We start from the raw sequence: 13,520 nt of genomic DNA, 5'->3' as shown, positions 1-13,520 counted from the left end.
CACGCCTGGGCTAAAGTACCCACAATTTATCATGCTGACAACAGTAACCTGGAAGCTACGTATCCCATAGAATGAAGCTGATGCTAATGCATGGAGTATTTTAAGGCAATACTGTTTTACTAAAGACTACACCTCATTGGTACTCAAGCAAAATGTAGAACAAAGTTATACCTGTGTTTGATATATCAAGATGGGTAGCCGTGTTTGTCTGTAGCAGTAGGAAAGAGCAGTTCTGAAGAAGTGAGCAGTGACTCACAAGAGCTTATACCCTGCCACAAATTTCGTTAGTCTTTAAGGTGCTACTGGACTCTTGCTCATTTCTGCTGCTTATGTTTGATATGCTGTTGCTGCTATTTTCTTTCTAGAAATATCTAGGTGAATTAATAGTTTACAGATCCCCAGGCAATCTGTATAGCTTCAAATAGAGAACTTGAGCAAGTTAATTCTTCACCTTCTGCTTCCATCTGGTAGATGAATTTTCACATTTCCATAACAACTTCCTCAAGGATTCTGAACAGATAGAAGGTATTGCCCCTGAAGCATGCTACTACCAAGTGAAAGCAACTTTCACCTTGGATCAATCTAATAGATGCAAGTCATTTCAGCATGCCTTTCACTCTCCCCCCCCCCCTGGCAGCTCACTGGTGTGTCGTGCCACAGGCCAGCACAGCTTTAAAGGGTTCTGAACATTTCCTTGGGCACCAGCATGTCTGGTCCATGAACTGAAAGAACCTTGGCAAAAACCATATCAGTTCATGAACCACGAATCGGGCCCTGGTTCGTGATGAATTCCAGTTTGGGCCCATCCATAATTTAAAAGCCATGAAGAGCCCCAGGTCTGCAGGAAAAAATTCTGAAATCTGGAGAGTTAACCCCCCTGAATAATAGAAGCAGCCCTTGCAGCTTTGAAATGCTGTTTATACCAATGATACATCATCCTACTATGAAGGTAAAAGGGGCTGTTTCCAGGAACAAAACAAATTTATGATTTTTTCATGAAGCATCCATTTCTGAATTTTCAGTCCCATTCAGAACGTGCTCTTAAAGTAGCAAACACCCTCCTGGTCCATTACAATTCACCTATGGACACACTCATCAAGTGTGAGAAGTAAGATGTTGCTTACAGTGGCATTGCTGAAGCCATCCAGAGCTTTGTGGCAGCATGTGGAAAAACAGAAGGTTGTGAAAGTAATGAAAACACTCTCAACCTCCAGTTTGGAAGTAGGGAAGAATGGTATAGGTCTGAGAACTGATAACCACTGTTAAATGAAATTTTATTATGCAGTAGGAACAGATTTGCAGAAACTAGTATCTGCAACGTCCTTCAAACAGATCCAAACAAATATGAGTACAGTGGACTCAGAATTCAAGCCTTCCCCCACTTCCTTGCCTTTTGCCTAGGAATCCTGTGCTTCTTTGGGGGGGAAAAATCCAAGCAAGTAGTTATGGGATCCTAGCTGGTTGCACAGCTTTCATTTGCAAGCAAGAGAGGTTCCTTTAAAGAAGCAAAATATAGAAAAGTGGCTATGAATGCACTTACAAAAGTTGGTTCCACTAAAATACTGGGAATACTATATAAAGAGTTAAAAGGAATCACTAGTCTTTTTTAAACGTAGTTTTCTTTTAATTAAAAATTCAAACAAGCACACTTCAGTACGTTTATATGTACAGGTACCAGAACAATAGTTATTACAGAATTCCAAGTGGTCCTTCAGATGGCCAGTTATGCTGTGGAGCTTCACTTCCTCTGAACAGCGGTGAATGCTGGCATTTGAATGGGCTGGACCAGGTGGGCAGGCTGGAATACAGGTTTCTTTCGCATCTCAGACAGCATTTTCACTGAAGGGAGCAGCTGGTTTCGTTTGATTATCTGTAGTGCCAGCTGAGTATTGCCTACAAAACAAATTTAGATTGATGACCTGTGCCCCATCAGCTGCAATGACATTAGTACTGTATAGGAAGCTTTGCAGCAGGATGTACCACTATTCAAAAACCCCTTCACTGCTTAAGTGAGGAGGGTAAAAGACACGCAACATGCAGATCAAGGTCCAAGACTGCAAACCCTTCCTGAGTGAGACATCTGTATGTTTAACTATTTACATCTGGGATGGTAATATTGTAGCATTTCAGGCTAGACACTTTTGTACAAAATGGGAAGGTTTCAGAATTTAGGCAAGGCGCAAACCTGGATGGCTAAACTCCACACCAGATTTGACAAGGAAAGGGAAAATGGTAAGGACTAGCTTCTAGAAATACTCCTAGACACCTAAGCCCAATGACCACCACTCTACAGCTTGCCTAACAAAAAAACCCTCTCCACAATCAGAACTCCCTTCCAGAGAAGACCAGACGAAGAACCCCCCTGTTCCCAAGCTCTCTCCCCACATGCCCCTGCTTGACCTTAAATCCTCTGACACACCTAACACTCCCCACACTGCCTGCAAAGGCAGGCATGTTACACATCCTACCCCCTCCGCTGTTTCAAGTAATTTCAATTTAGATAGATCAAGGATGGGTAGCCGTGTTTGTCTGTGTGTAGCAGCAGATAAGAGCAGGAGTCCACCATAAAGGGTATGAGCCTTCGTGCGTGAGCAGAGACTCACAAAAGCTCATACCCTGCCACATATTTTATTAGTCTTTAAGGTGCTACTGGACTCTTGCTCTTTTCTAATTTCAAACTAGTCTCACACATCATGCCTGTGCTGCTGCTTTAAAGAGAACTGTGAGAGGCTGGTGCTGAGGAGGCATGCTGTATCGCCCCACTTGACCTAGTCACTGCTGCCTAGCTTTGAAATCTTGGCTCAACAACATACTGGAGGGGTTCACACTGGGGACCTCCATGAGCCTTGTACTTAATAACTCTGCTTTAAGAAGAATATTAGTACAGGAAGTTGTAAGTACTAGCAGTGCACCAATGTGAGATGCGTAGTCAGTGCTTGATGCACTGTGAAGAGGATGTGGGTTTGTGCTTATGCCAATGCTACTTACCATTCTGAAGTTCAAGGTATACAGCCAATAAGATAGCCTCTGGTGGTATCTCCTTAGGATGAATCAGCGAGGCAGCCTGGATAGCAACATGAAAGAAGAAAGGAGCTGAATGCATTTAATGTGCAATTTGACAAGGACAAAAAGCATACCAGTTGGCAGGAGACCCACCCTGTAAGATTTAGCAGAGACCTATTCCAGGATGGGATCGTCAATCCACATTCAATACAAAACTGAATGAAAATTACTCTGATTTCCTTAACTACTGTACACACTCCTGCCTGAAGTTTTTTTTTTATTTTGGCACAGCTCTCCTACAGTTCAGAGTGTGAATGCTGCTACCATCTCAAATGCTAAAGAGAATGATTCTACTGGCTGACACGGTATACAGACCCATTAAGTGAATGCCAGTATGTATGTCCCAACAGTACAAATGCAGCTTTTAGGAGAAAGGAAAAATGAAACCTCAGGTTAAGTATCTGAAAGGCTGTCACTTACAGGAGAGGACTCACAATAATGGGTTTAAATTACAGGCAGAAAGGTACTGGCTGAATATTAGGATTTTTTTTTTTTACAGTAAGTAGTTCAGCAGTGGAATTGCCTGCCTAGGGAGGTGGTGAGCTCCCCTTCACTGGCAGTCTTTAAGCAGCAGCTGGACAAACACTTGTCAGGGATACTTCAGGCTGATTCTGCATTGAGCAGGAGGTCAGACTAAATGACCTCTATGACCCCTTACAACTACGATTCTATGACTTGGGAACAGCACAATTCACAGCATCCCAAAAGTAAAGTGTCTTTGAAATCATTCCTTTTATCCAGAGGTGACAGAATAGAGAGAGTGAAATGATGGGAAATGCAGGTCAACAACTCTGGAGAAGCCGAAAGGAAGAGGCAGATAAAGCGTGGACTGAAGCCAGGTATAGAACAGGTAAGAAGGGAAGCTGGTGTTTTGCTCAGATTTTGCTAGGGCTCTATGTTCAGAGCAGAACCAAGTTTGCAGAACAGAACTAGAGAGATCTGGAACATCAACACTTTAAGGATGACAAGAATGGGCTGAATTAACCAGGCTGGCACAGGTCTTAAGGGCCTTGCTTAGGCCAGATTCCTAAATCTCACAGATGACTCTTTCTGCATGTCTCAGTTCCTACAAATGGAAAAGGCAACATACAACAATAAGGAAACAACTCTAGTTTGGCATAACTCAAGAACAGGCCTTTAGAGATATCACTACCTTCACACATAAAGTTTATCGCCTGCTAAAAGTCCCATATGTTTTGTGTGAATTTGGTTGTTCCTCATAAAAGGTATTACATGAATTTTCTGTGGACCAATATGGCTGTGCAACTTTTTCTATTTTCTCAGCCAGAAAACTAAGGCCTGTGTGACACGCACACACCTCCTCTACCTCCTACAAAGACAGAGCAATGCTTTTTATTCCCAATCCAGGTAAGCCACGTATTACTGCCGTGATCACTAGCCTTCCCCACCTCCTCTTGGGATGCGTGTACACTTCTCTGACCTTAGAGGTGAAAGAGTTGCCACAGCATGTTTGGTACCCCTAGCTGATAGAAGATGGCCCTGTATTCTGACTGCGTTATCAGGGGTAGAAAGAAAAGATGCGAGCAAAAGCTGCAGCAATGAAAACTAAAGAGAAAAACCTACAATGCAAACATGGACCTGGTGGGCACACAGGGCCTTGATATGACACCACTGGACTTGCTTTGATTTAGTCTCCCTAGCAAATTGGCAATAAAGTTCTTACCTGGTGCAGACACTTGCGAGCTTTGTCATACTCGCTTCTCAAGCAGTAGGCACTTCCAAGGTTGAACAACATCATGGTACGTGCAGAAGTGACTGAACTGGGGTAACATTGGGGGGTCTGCTTGCCAGCTAGAGAAAAAGAAAAACAATCAAAAGCTAAAGATCAATAAACATCTAGAATAAGCCCAGGAAGATCCTTAACCTTTTGGTTCTTAAGTCAATTCATTTTGGGTTAAGCCACCACCCCTTTTGTCTTTAGCACAGGAAAATGCCAGCACATACTAAGAATTGCTTCATGCTTTATATGGTAGTCAGGTATACAGGCACCAGTGTTCCCTCCAAGCTGAGTTAGTGTGAGCTAGCTCACAGGTTTTTAGCCTTTGGCTCACACGTTTTTGTCTTTGCTTAGGAAGGATGGCTCCAGAGCAAACTAATTTATGAAGTAGCCAAATCACTCACTCACAACTTTAATGTCAGCAGTTCACAAAGTAGAAATTTTGCTCACAAGACTCCACAGCTTAGAGGGCACGTTGACAAGCACTATGGTGAATACACCTCCAAACACTTGTAGAAGGTGCAGGCTGGAAGACCTGAATGGCTGCAACTCCCTTGTGCATATCTATATGGCCCTTTTCTATTCTTCCTCCTCCTCCTCTTGTGTTAGACTCCGTCATCAGACTTCCATTTCTATGGCAAACCATTTGTGGTTATGTCCAAACTATGGTTTTGCACTCTTCCTTCCAAGAGAGTAAACTCTAAAATTCAGAGGCAACAACATACAAACCAAGGACCACCCCCCCCAGCACATAAGGATGAACCTCATGTGTTTGTTCTAGCAGACACTGATGGAATACATCCTTCACATTACATGGCCTCTATCTCAAGAGATGCTCTGAGCAGTATTTGAAATGTCACATATGGCTCTTGCAAATTTAAGATTTCCTTTTAACAATTAAACTTTCTTTATACAAGGAAGTCTACATAGGCTTTTAGACAAAACAGTATAATCATGGTCAAAATATACGAGAAGGAACAACATTCAACACTTTAGGAAGAGGTATTAAATACTGAAACTGAAAATGTCAGGTTAAAATTAAAGTAGCGACAGAGTCCCCTGCATATTTAACTAAGCTTGGAATTAACAGCAGTAGCTTAGATTTTTAGTGCAGCCAAGATATATTTGGCAACTGCTAGAGAGATGTGATTTTCGTTTCCAGACAGACGATTAAGTGATAGTCCTCGAAGCAGTTGGGAAAGGTTACAATAAGGGGAGTCATCAGAGAAGCTCTTAAACTGCCACAGGATTTGCATTAGATGAAAAAGTGTGTCAGGGTTTCAGGCACCTTGAGACCACATGCACAAATCCTTTGACCACATGGCACGTTAAAAAAAAGTCTTCCAAAAATATCAGCAATTGGTAATGCATGAAAACAGGCCAGGAAGAAAGGACAGCGATGAAGAGGGAACCATCAGAAAGTATAAACACTTATTGCTGACAAATGGGCTTGAAGGGTACAATGTAGAGCAAATTTGTTTGGCATCTGATTGACAGTAGTTCCAGTCTAAAAATTCAAGCTGTTTTTAATCAGAGTACAAGCTCTATCAAAGCCAAGAGAACTTTTTCAGCGTTACATCTTTATGCACCCTCCCAGCTGAGAATGAGATACAACCACCAGGATTATTTCACCTTTCCAGTTATAGAATCATAGAGTTGGAAGGGGCCATACAGGCCATCTAGTCCAACCCCTTGCCCAATGCAGGACCAGCCTGAAGTATCTCTGACAAATATTCGTCCAGCCTCTTCTTGAAAGCTGTCAGTGAAGGGGAGCTAACCACCTCCCTAGGCAGCTACTCTGGGGGTACATCAGGGATGGGGGTTAGTCCCACAACTTTTGAATACCTGTATGAACTTCCACAGAAACTTTCTGCAATTGATCTACAGGCTCCTAAAATGGCAAGTCATCCGGTCCCTATTCTCTTTTATGCTGATGATGCTCTTTTACCATGCCTCTCAGCAGTGGACATGCGGCAAGTTCTGAAAATCTTTTCACTTCATTGCGCGGCTAATTTGTCTACGCAAGTTACCATAAACAGACACTAAAAGACACTCATGCCAGCAACCGCTAGAATACATGATTCTATGAATTCAGCTTCTTGATGGCAGCTGCATTGATGGATAATGGACTTGTTTAAAAAAACCTGTAGAGGGAGCATCTGAACCTTCCTTGGATATAGAGCTGTTTATCGCTAGGTGACCTAGGGGTCCCTTTGATATCTTTAATTCCATCATTTCCCACTCAGATGCTAGCTGGCCAACAGCAGGATACTTACAGGATTCCATGGCTTCATTTTCACCTTTGTCAGATCCTACAGGAGTAAACAACCCAGAACATAACATGAATATAGCAATGATTAGCATTTTCATCTGTTGAAACAAGGACATTTTTACCACTACCTTGGCAGAATTTTAAACAATCCAATTTTTAAACTGAATATATGCTAAATAAATCAACAGTATTTTAACTGCAAATGTGGCCAGTTGATGTCATTTATATTGGAAACTGTGACTGTAGTTATGACCTGAATCTGAATATTTGGAAGTCTAGATTTATTTTCACTTCTGTAAAACTGAATGATACCATATTATAACTTAACTGGGAATTTCAGTATTTAAAAGTAACCATTAATGCTTGCAAACTCCTTAGCAATATATAATGATGATGAAATATTCTAGGCTACTTTGTCTCCATGAAACATACAGATTCCAGGAAAGGTGGAAGAAACAGTTCTATGTCCTTTATAGTAAAGGTTCCCTTGCTCGAAAGCCAGTCGAATCCGACTCTAGGGTTGCGGTGCTCATCTCCGTTTCAAAGCCGAAGAGCCAGCGCTGTCCGAAGACGTTTCCATGGTCATGTGGACGGCATGACTAAACACCAAGGTGCACGGAACGCTGTTACCTTCCCACTGAAGTGGCACCTATTTATCTACTTGCAGTTTCTTGCTTTCGAACTGCTAGGTTGGCAGGAGCTGGAACTAGAGACGGGAGCTCACTCCGTCATGCGGCACACTCGGGTCTTGAACTGCTGAACTACTGACCTTCCACAGCCTGCAGTTCAGCGTCTTAACCACTTGAGCCACCGCAGTTTTTTAATACTTTTTTTTATAAATGGGCTTCACATTGAACCCCCCCCTCCAAAAAAAAAAAGGTAACGGGTAAAGTTCGGCATATTGCTAAGTTTATGCACAGGTCTGTTTATGCTGGGTATTTAAGACTTTTTACAAAAAAAGTGTCTCTATTCTTGCCACTGAAGATTAGATAGAATCCGAGGTGTTTGTCGACAAAGCAATAACTTTGTGTATTAGTAGCAATCTGAAATGAGTGTGTGAGGTGCGGTATGTCTTTTATAGAAACGCATTAAAATGTAGAACAGTTACAAGTTACGGCAGGAAGGCAGTTGAAGGCATGACCGGTTCTAATCAAGCATGGACTCATTAACCTTGATCCTGCTCGTTTGAAGAGATCCCCAGGGACACATCAGTGACATTCTCCGGGTTCAAGTGAGTAATAGCATCAGAGATTCTGTCTAGAGAGATGAGAGCCTCGGCGGCATACAAATGGCCAAGGAACCTACAACAGCAAAGAGCCCCATGGTTACCAGGGTCAATTTGGCAACAAGTCACATCAAGCAAGCTACTGCAGAGAACACCTCTCTGTAGGACTGCCTCATTGCACGGGAAAAAAGCAACATAGAACAGCAGTTTCAGTGCTTAAACAGGGAGGTTATTAATTTATATTCCCCACCACGACCCTTGTAGAGTAATTTCTGCCTGTGTGCCTACAGAATCAAGGGCACAGACTGAAACAGCACAGCTGAGATCATTTCACCACGTATAATGCTATGCATCACCCTGCACCTTCTTCAAAGCCCAATAAAAGTATGAAGTCATTCTTCACTTTCCCCATCAGGGAGCTATGTGCTAGTTTGCCGGTAAGCAGGGGGAGGGAGAGAACAGAAAAGGCTCCCTACTTCCCAGAGAGGTCATCCTAGTACTGCTTAAAGCGCTCGTTTTTATCCACTTTGATTTCTTACTTTGCAGTTAAGATACGCAATAGGACCACTGGGAAATTTAAATGACAGTTTTCAGCATGCTGCTGATTTTATGCTGTCGCTTCATTCATTCCGCTGCACTTTACCATTTTATTGTTCTGTGCTTTTTATCTTTATAACACACCTCATGAACGTTTGAGTTGGGGCATAAATCTTACACATACGCCACTGAAATCTAACACATATACAACCGATGGCTTAGTTTGTGTTGAATATGCCTGCCTTACACACTGAAATGAAACATGCTGGGAACACTGTCAACAGTGAGATGGCATCAAATGCTTACTTAAGAGACCCAGACAGTTTTGGCTGCTGAAGAAGTTTCTCTGCATGATTCAAGGCCATAAGGTTGTCTCCCAGTGCCAGAGCCACATAAGCACTGCAAGCAAGTATAGAACACCTGGAGAGAAAGAGAAACAGCAAAAATCTGGGAATTTCAGCATGTATCACAAGGCACAGGCACTTCAAGCACTGATATATAGAAAATCCACAGCAAAAAATGAAATGGGGAGGATCGGAGATATGTACTGTACCTATTCATCATTCATATTTTTAGAATTTATACTCGCCCTTCTATCAGGGAAGCTCACAACCACCAAAATTAAAACGAGTTTACTGTATCACACACAGTAGATAACCCCAACAACAGAAAACATTCCACCCCAACAAAGACAGCAACAATCTAAACAGGATCAATCTGAAAAAGCCTTGTGGAATAGCGACATTTTACAAGCCTGAAAGACTGGCAGGAAGAGAGGCTATTCCAGAGGGAAGGAGAGGTCACCGAAATGGCATGTGAGCAGACATGATATGTACACTTGCCAGAAAGGGGGCACAACTAGAAGTCTGCTGGGCCAACCTAAGGTGGCACAGTAGTTTATTTCAGGAGAAGCAGTCCTTTAAAGCATGGGTGTCAAACATAAGGCCCGGGGGCCAGAACCGCCCATCCAGGGCTCTTATGTGGCCCGCGAGCAGGTGGTGCAAGGGAGGGAACAGGAGACTGCTTGAGGAGGGGAGTGGGTGGAGCCACTCCAACCTCATTTGCAGCAGTCAAGCAGTGTGGGAGCCTCTGCCTAGGGCTGCACTGCTGGCTTTCCAGTCCGCCCATGTGGGTTTTCCTCTGCACCCCGCCCCACAGCCCATGTGGCCTTGCAGTGAGGATACAACAACTCAGCTTACGAGCTGCTGTCGTTTATACAGTTTATATCGCTGGTACCTGGCATTAAGTTTTATGGCACACATGACCCGACAAAGTGACATTTATATCAGATCCAGCCCTCATAACAAATGAGTTTGACACCCCTGCTTTAAAGCCTTTCAGCATCTAAAGACTTAGAAGGTAAGAATCAACACCTTGAATTGAATCCAAACCGACTCTGTCCTCACCTTCCCCTTCAATCATCAACTTCCTAAGCACCCACAAAATGGCACTAGCAGGGATCACAGGACCCTGCCAAGCAAAAGGACATGGAGTCGGTTGCTGAAGTCAGGAGTGGAATGGGCGAAATTGCCCCTCCTCCCTCTTCATGTCAGCAGGACATCTGAAGGCTACAGCCCAGGAAAGTTGTTTCAGGCACTAACTGTAGCTTCAAACTGCCTTCCAGGGCAATCCTACCTAAAGCATCTTACAACAATCCAGTCGACAGGGTTACAGAACCAAGGGTCAGCATAGCCAGGTCAGCAGCGTCAAGGAGGGAGAAGAATGCAACAAACATTTCTGCATGCCAAAGCTCAAAAAGAAGGTTCTCTCCTTATTCAAATTGTCCATGAAACAGACAATACTTACTATGTGCAGTATTATAAAGGAATTAAGAATGTATTAAGCCAAGAGCACTTTTGCAATATCACTGCTGAATCTGAAGAGTAAAACAGAGGCTCTGCGCATTGGCAAAGTTTTGTTTTATGAGTACATGCAGCAGGACCTCAGCAAAATGATCTTTGGACACTAATATCAAAGGGCTCTTAACCAAAAAAAAAAAAAAAAAGCACAAGTTGGTCTTGGGATTTTTGCCCTGAAATCTGAGCCACACATTCCACAGCTTCAAACAAAAGGCCAGCATCAGGATGTCAGTATTAGGTCAGGATTTTACAGCTTGTAATTCTGCTGCCGCCTGCTGCCTCCCCCAGCACACCACTTTGGGATGTTTTCCACTTCACAAAGCAGAGTTCAAGGCAGACTGCCTCAGCTTCAGGGCATGGAGCTTCGACTTATTTCCTGCAAGCACAGAACTGACTGCTTTTGCACGGAGGAGGAAGGCTGAGGGGATCCTCTTGGACAGATCTAGTGCTGGGGGAGCGGCAGAAGGCGTACATTAAACTCTCTAGCCAGTAGGTGGGCTATTACTGCTCCAGCCTTTTGGCAACTGTCAAGCCCACTCTTTGGTTCAGCAGTAAGCCATGTTAATTCATGGCAGGGCCTGGGGTTCCTTTCTTCCTTTGCTCCCAGGAGGCACACACTTTAATAATTATACACGAGCAGGATGAGAAACCCTCTCCACAGCTCCCTCCCCACTTCCTCTGCGCCATGCCCAGATGTCACATCAGATCTCAACATAATCAAAAACTTGGCAAGGAAAGCAGGGCTGCCCTCCGAGCCCCAAACCTATTCGATTTCCACCCCCCATCAATGGCTACAATTGCAGAGATAAATAGGGCCCTATTTCATGTTAAGCAGCCAGGAGTGCTGCTATCTTGCCTGCAGTAGGCACTGAGGCTTGTCAGCTCACTATGAGGACTGATAACGGAAACCATCAAGGCTCATGCTGGCTTACATACAAGCTGCTGCTACCCTTGTAAGCAAAGTTATTTTGCAGAGTTTAATGTTTACATAGCCAGCGTATCACTCACAGTATCGATAATAAGTAGTAGACACCAGCAACACCCACAGCAGAAACTGAAAACACAAGCCTGGAAAGTGTATAATATGTTCTCTTAAATGTTGGTTCTTAGCTGATACAGAATCTGCAGAGGGCAACAAAGTCCTGTGGTGTGTTATCAGGAAGACAACCACTCTTGCTACTGCTTTATCAACTGGTTAGATATTCCAATTTCAAAAAAGACATGCACACTACAGAAATTGGTATTCTGAACACCAAAGTAGCTGCAACAATGCTGATAATTGTCAGATCTGCCTAGTCCAGCAATCAAAAATGTCTGACTGGATCTGGCGGTTAGTCCAATCATGCATACCAAGGGAGAAGACAAACTTTGTTCCCCCACCCATATGAATTTCGACACATCTCCATAGACTGCCTTTAATGACCACAAAGATCTTTACTTTTCTTGAGCGTCTTTGCTCCCTCAAAATCTGTTTTCACAGGAATAAGTCTGATTTTTATTTTTATTTTTGAAAAAGCTGGCATTCTGAATCAGCTAACCTGTTGTGTGATGACTAGACAACAAGATCTGTCAGCCCAAAGATAATTTACTGGCCCTCAACTATTCAACTAGAGGGATGAATTAATCTTACACCACATGGAAGGCTAACCAAACTCAATCACTGACAAGTATTCAAAAGTAGAACCATAGTGAAATACACACTACCTAAGCCAAATGCCAACTCGAAGCTAACTAGAACCCCCCCCAAAAAAAAACCCCACAGACAATAATGAAGCTTAAGTAAAAACTAATCTATCACGAAGCTTTGAAAATAACCTGAAGTTTTCCTCAGATGTACTTGATTCTTTCCATCCACAATTAGAAGCAACATTAATGTGAATAAAAATATGCCCCCTGGAATTTTACTGGCATGGATCCTATGAGAAATCTCTGCTGATCAAAAGGATTTTAATGAGCAAACATGACTCCTTGCCTCTCTACCTCTGTAGCCACACTGCAGCCTGAAATGATCCCTGAAATATTGCCCCCAAACAGCGCAAGGGAAGAATCAGCTAAAATCCCCTTTCCATTAGCAGAAATTTTCCATGGGATTCAACCAACTCTGTTTAAGCCCTTTAATCTAAGCTTCTCAGAACATGTCAGCAAACTTATGTTGTGCTTTTTCTTTTTTACTCAACATGGAATGGTGGATGCAGCATCCAACAGAGCTCAAACAGCTGCTACTATATACATGAAAAAACTGAGAAACACCAGCATATGACTACTATTTGTTTTCCTCCAGCAGGGTCTCTTACACCTTTAATATCTGCTAAATTTCTGCATAAAGCAGACAACTGTTAAAGGCACAGTAGCATCACCAGCAACAAGTTGCCAGTGCCGCTAAGCATGCATGAAAGCCTTTCCATGAGCTGAGAACAGTGGAGGGATTGTGTCCCAATCTACACCTGTTTCCAAGGGCTTCTATTACTCCCTGAGAAATGTCATTTCAAAATATTTTACCTGAAAAGAGGACACTAGCAATCCTATGAACAGCTACTCCAGTCCAAGCCCACTGAGTCAATCGGCACAGGACTACACTCAAAGTGTCCTACGTTGACTCCAAATTAAACAAACAGTAATACAGGTTCTCTTGCTCCTTGACAGTCAATCTAAACATCAGAAAAGAAAACACTACATGCTAGTTTACAGGAGACGGTATTTGTCAGAGGCCACCAGCCTCCATGGAAATGTTCAGCCTCAGGAAAGTATGGGATGGAGTTCACTGATCTGGTTTGCAGCCTTCACCTCTTCCATGATTGTGAAGCACTGGTGCCCTAGCTATTCTGC

The 13,520-nt window shown here is 43.1% G+C and overlaps 1 protein-coding gene across 3 annotated transcripts in view; it reads right to left on the bottom strand.

Moving 5' to 3' along the window:
- Positions 1–1,674: 1,674 nt before the first annotated feature.
- Positions 1,675–13,520, bottom strand: part of CNOT10 (CCR4-NOT transcription complex subunit 10) — a 30,540-nt gene continuing 18,694 nt past the window's right edge. For all 3 annotated transcript variants that reach the window (XM_015418399.1, XM_015418400.1, XM_015418401.1), the window contains 6 exons: positions 9,142–9,255; positions 8,244–8,374; positions 7,078–7,113; positions 4,748–4,875; positions 2,989–3,064; positions 1,675–1,893 (listed from right to left, as the gene is read on the bottom strand). In XM_015418399.1, the coding sequence (XP_015273885.1) occupies positions 1,739–1,893; positions 2,989–3,064; positions 4,748–4,875; positions 7,078–7,113; positions 8,244–8,374; positions 9,142–9,255 (640 nt within the window). In that variant the 3' untranslated portion in view covers positions 1,675–1,738. The remainder of the gene's footprint in view (positions 1,894–2,988; positions 3,065–4,747; positions 4,876–7,077; positions 7,114–8,243; positions 8,375–9,141; positions 9,256–13,520) is intronic.

Source organism: Gekko japonicus, unplaced genomic scaffold, assembly GCF_001447785.1.
Source record: "Gekko japonicus isolate JY-2015 unplaced genomic scaffold, Gekko_japonicus_V1.1 scaffold106, whole genome shotgun sequence".
In the NCBI taxonomy this organism is placed as follows: domain Eukaryota; kingdom Metazoa; phylum Chordata; class Lepidosauria; order Squamata; family Gekkonidae; genus Gekko; species Gekko japonicus.
Note: the sequence above shows the minus strand (reverse complement) of the source record. Positions and strands in the feature narration are given on the sequence as shown.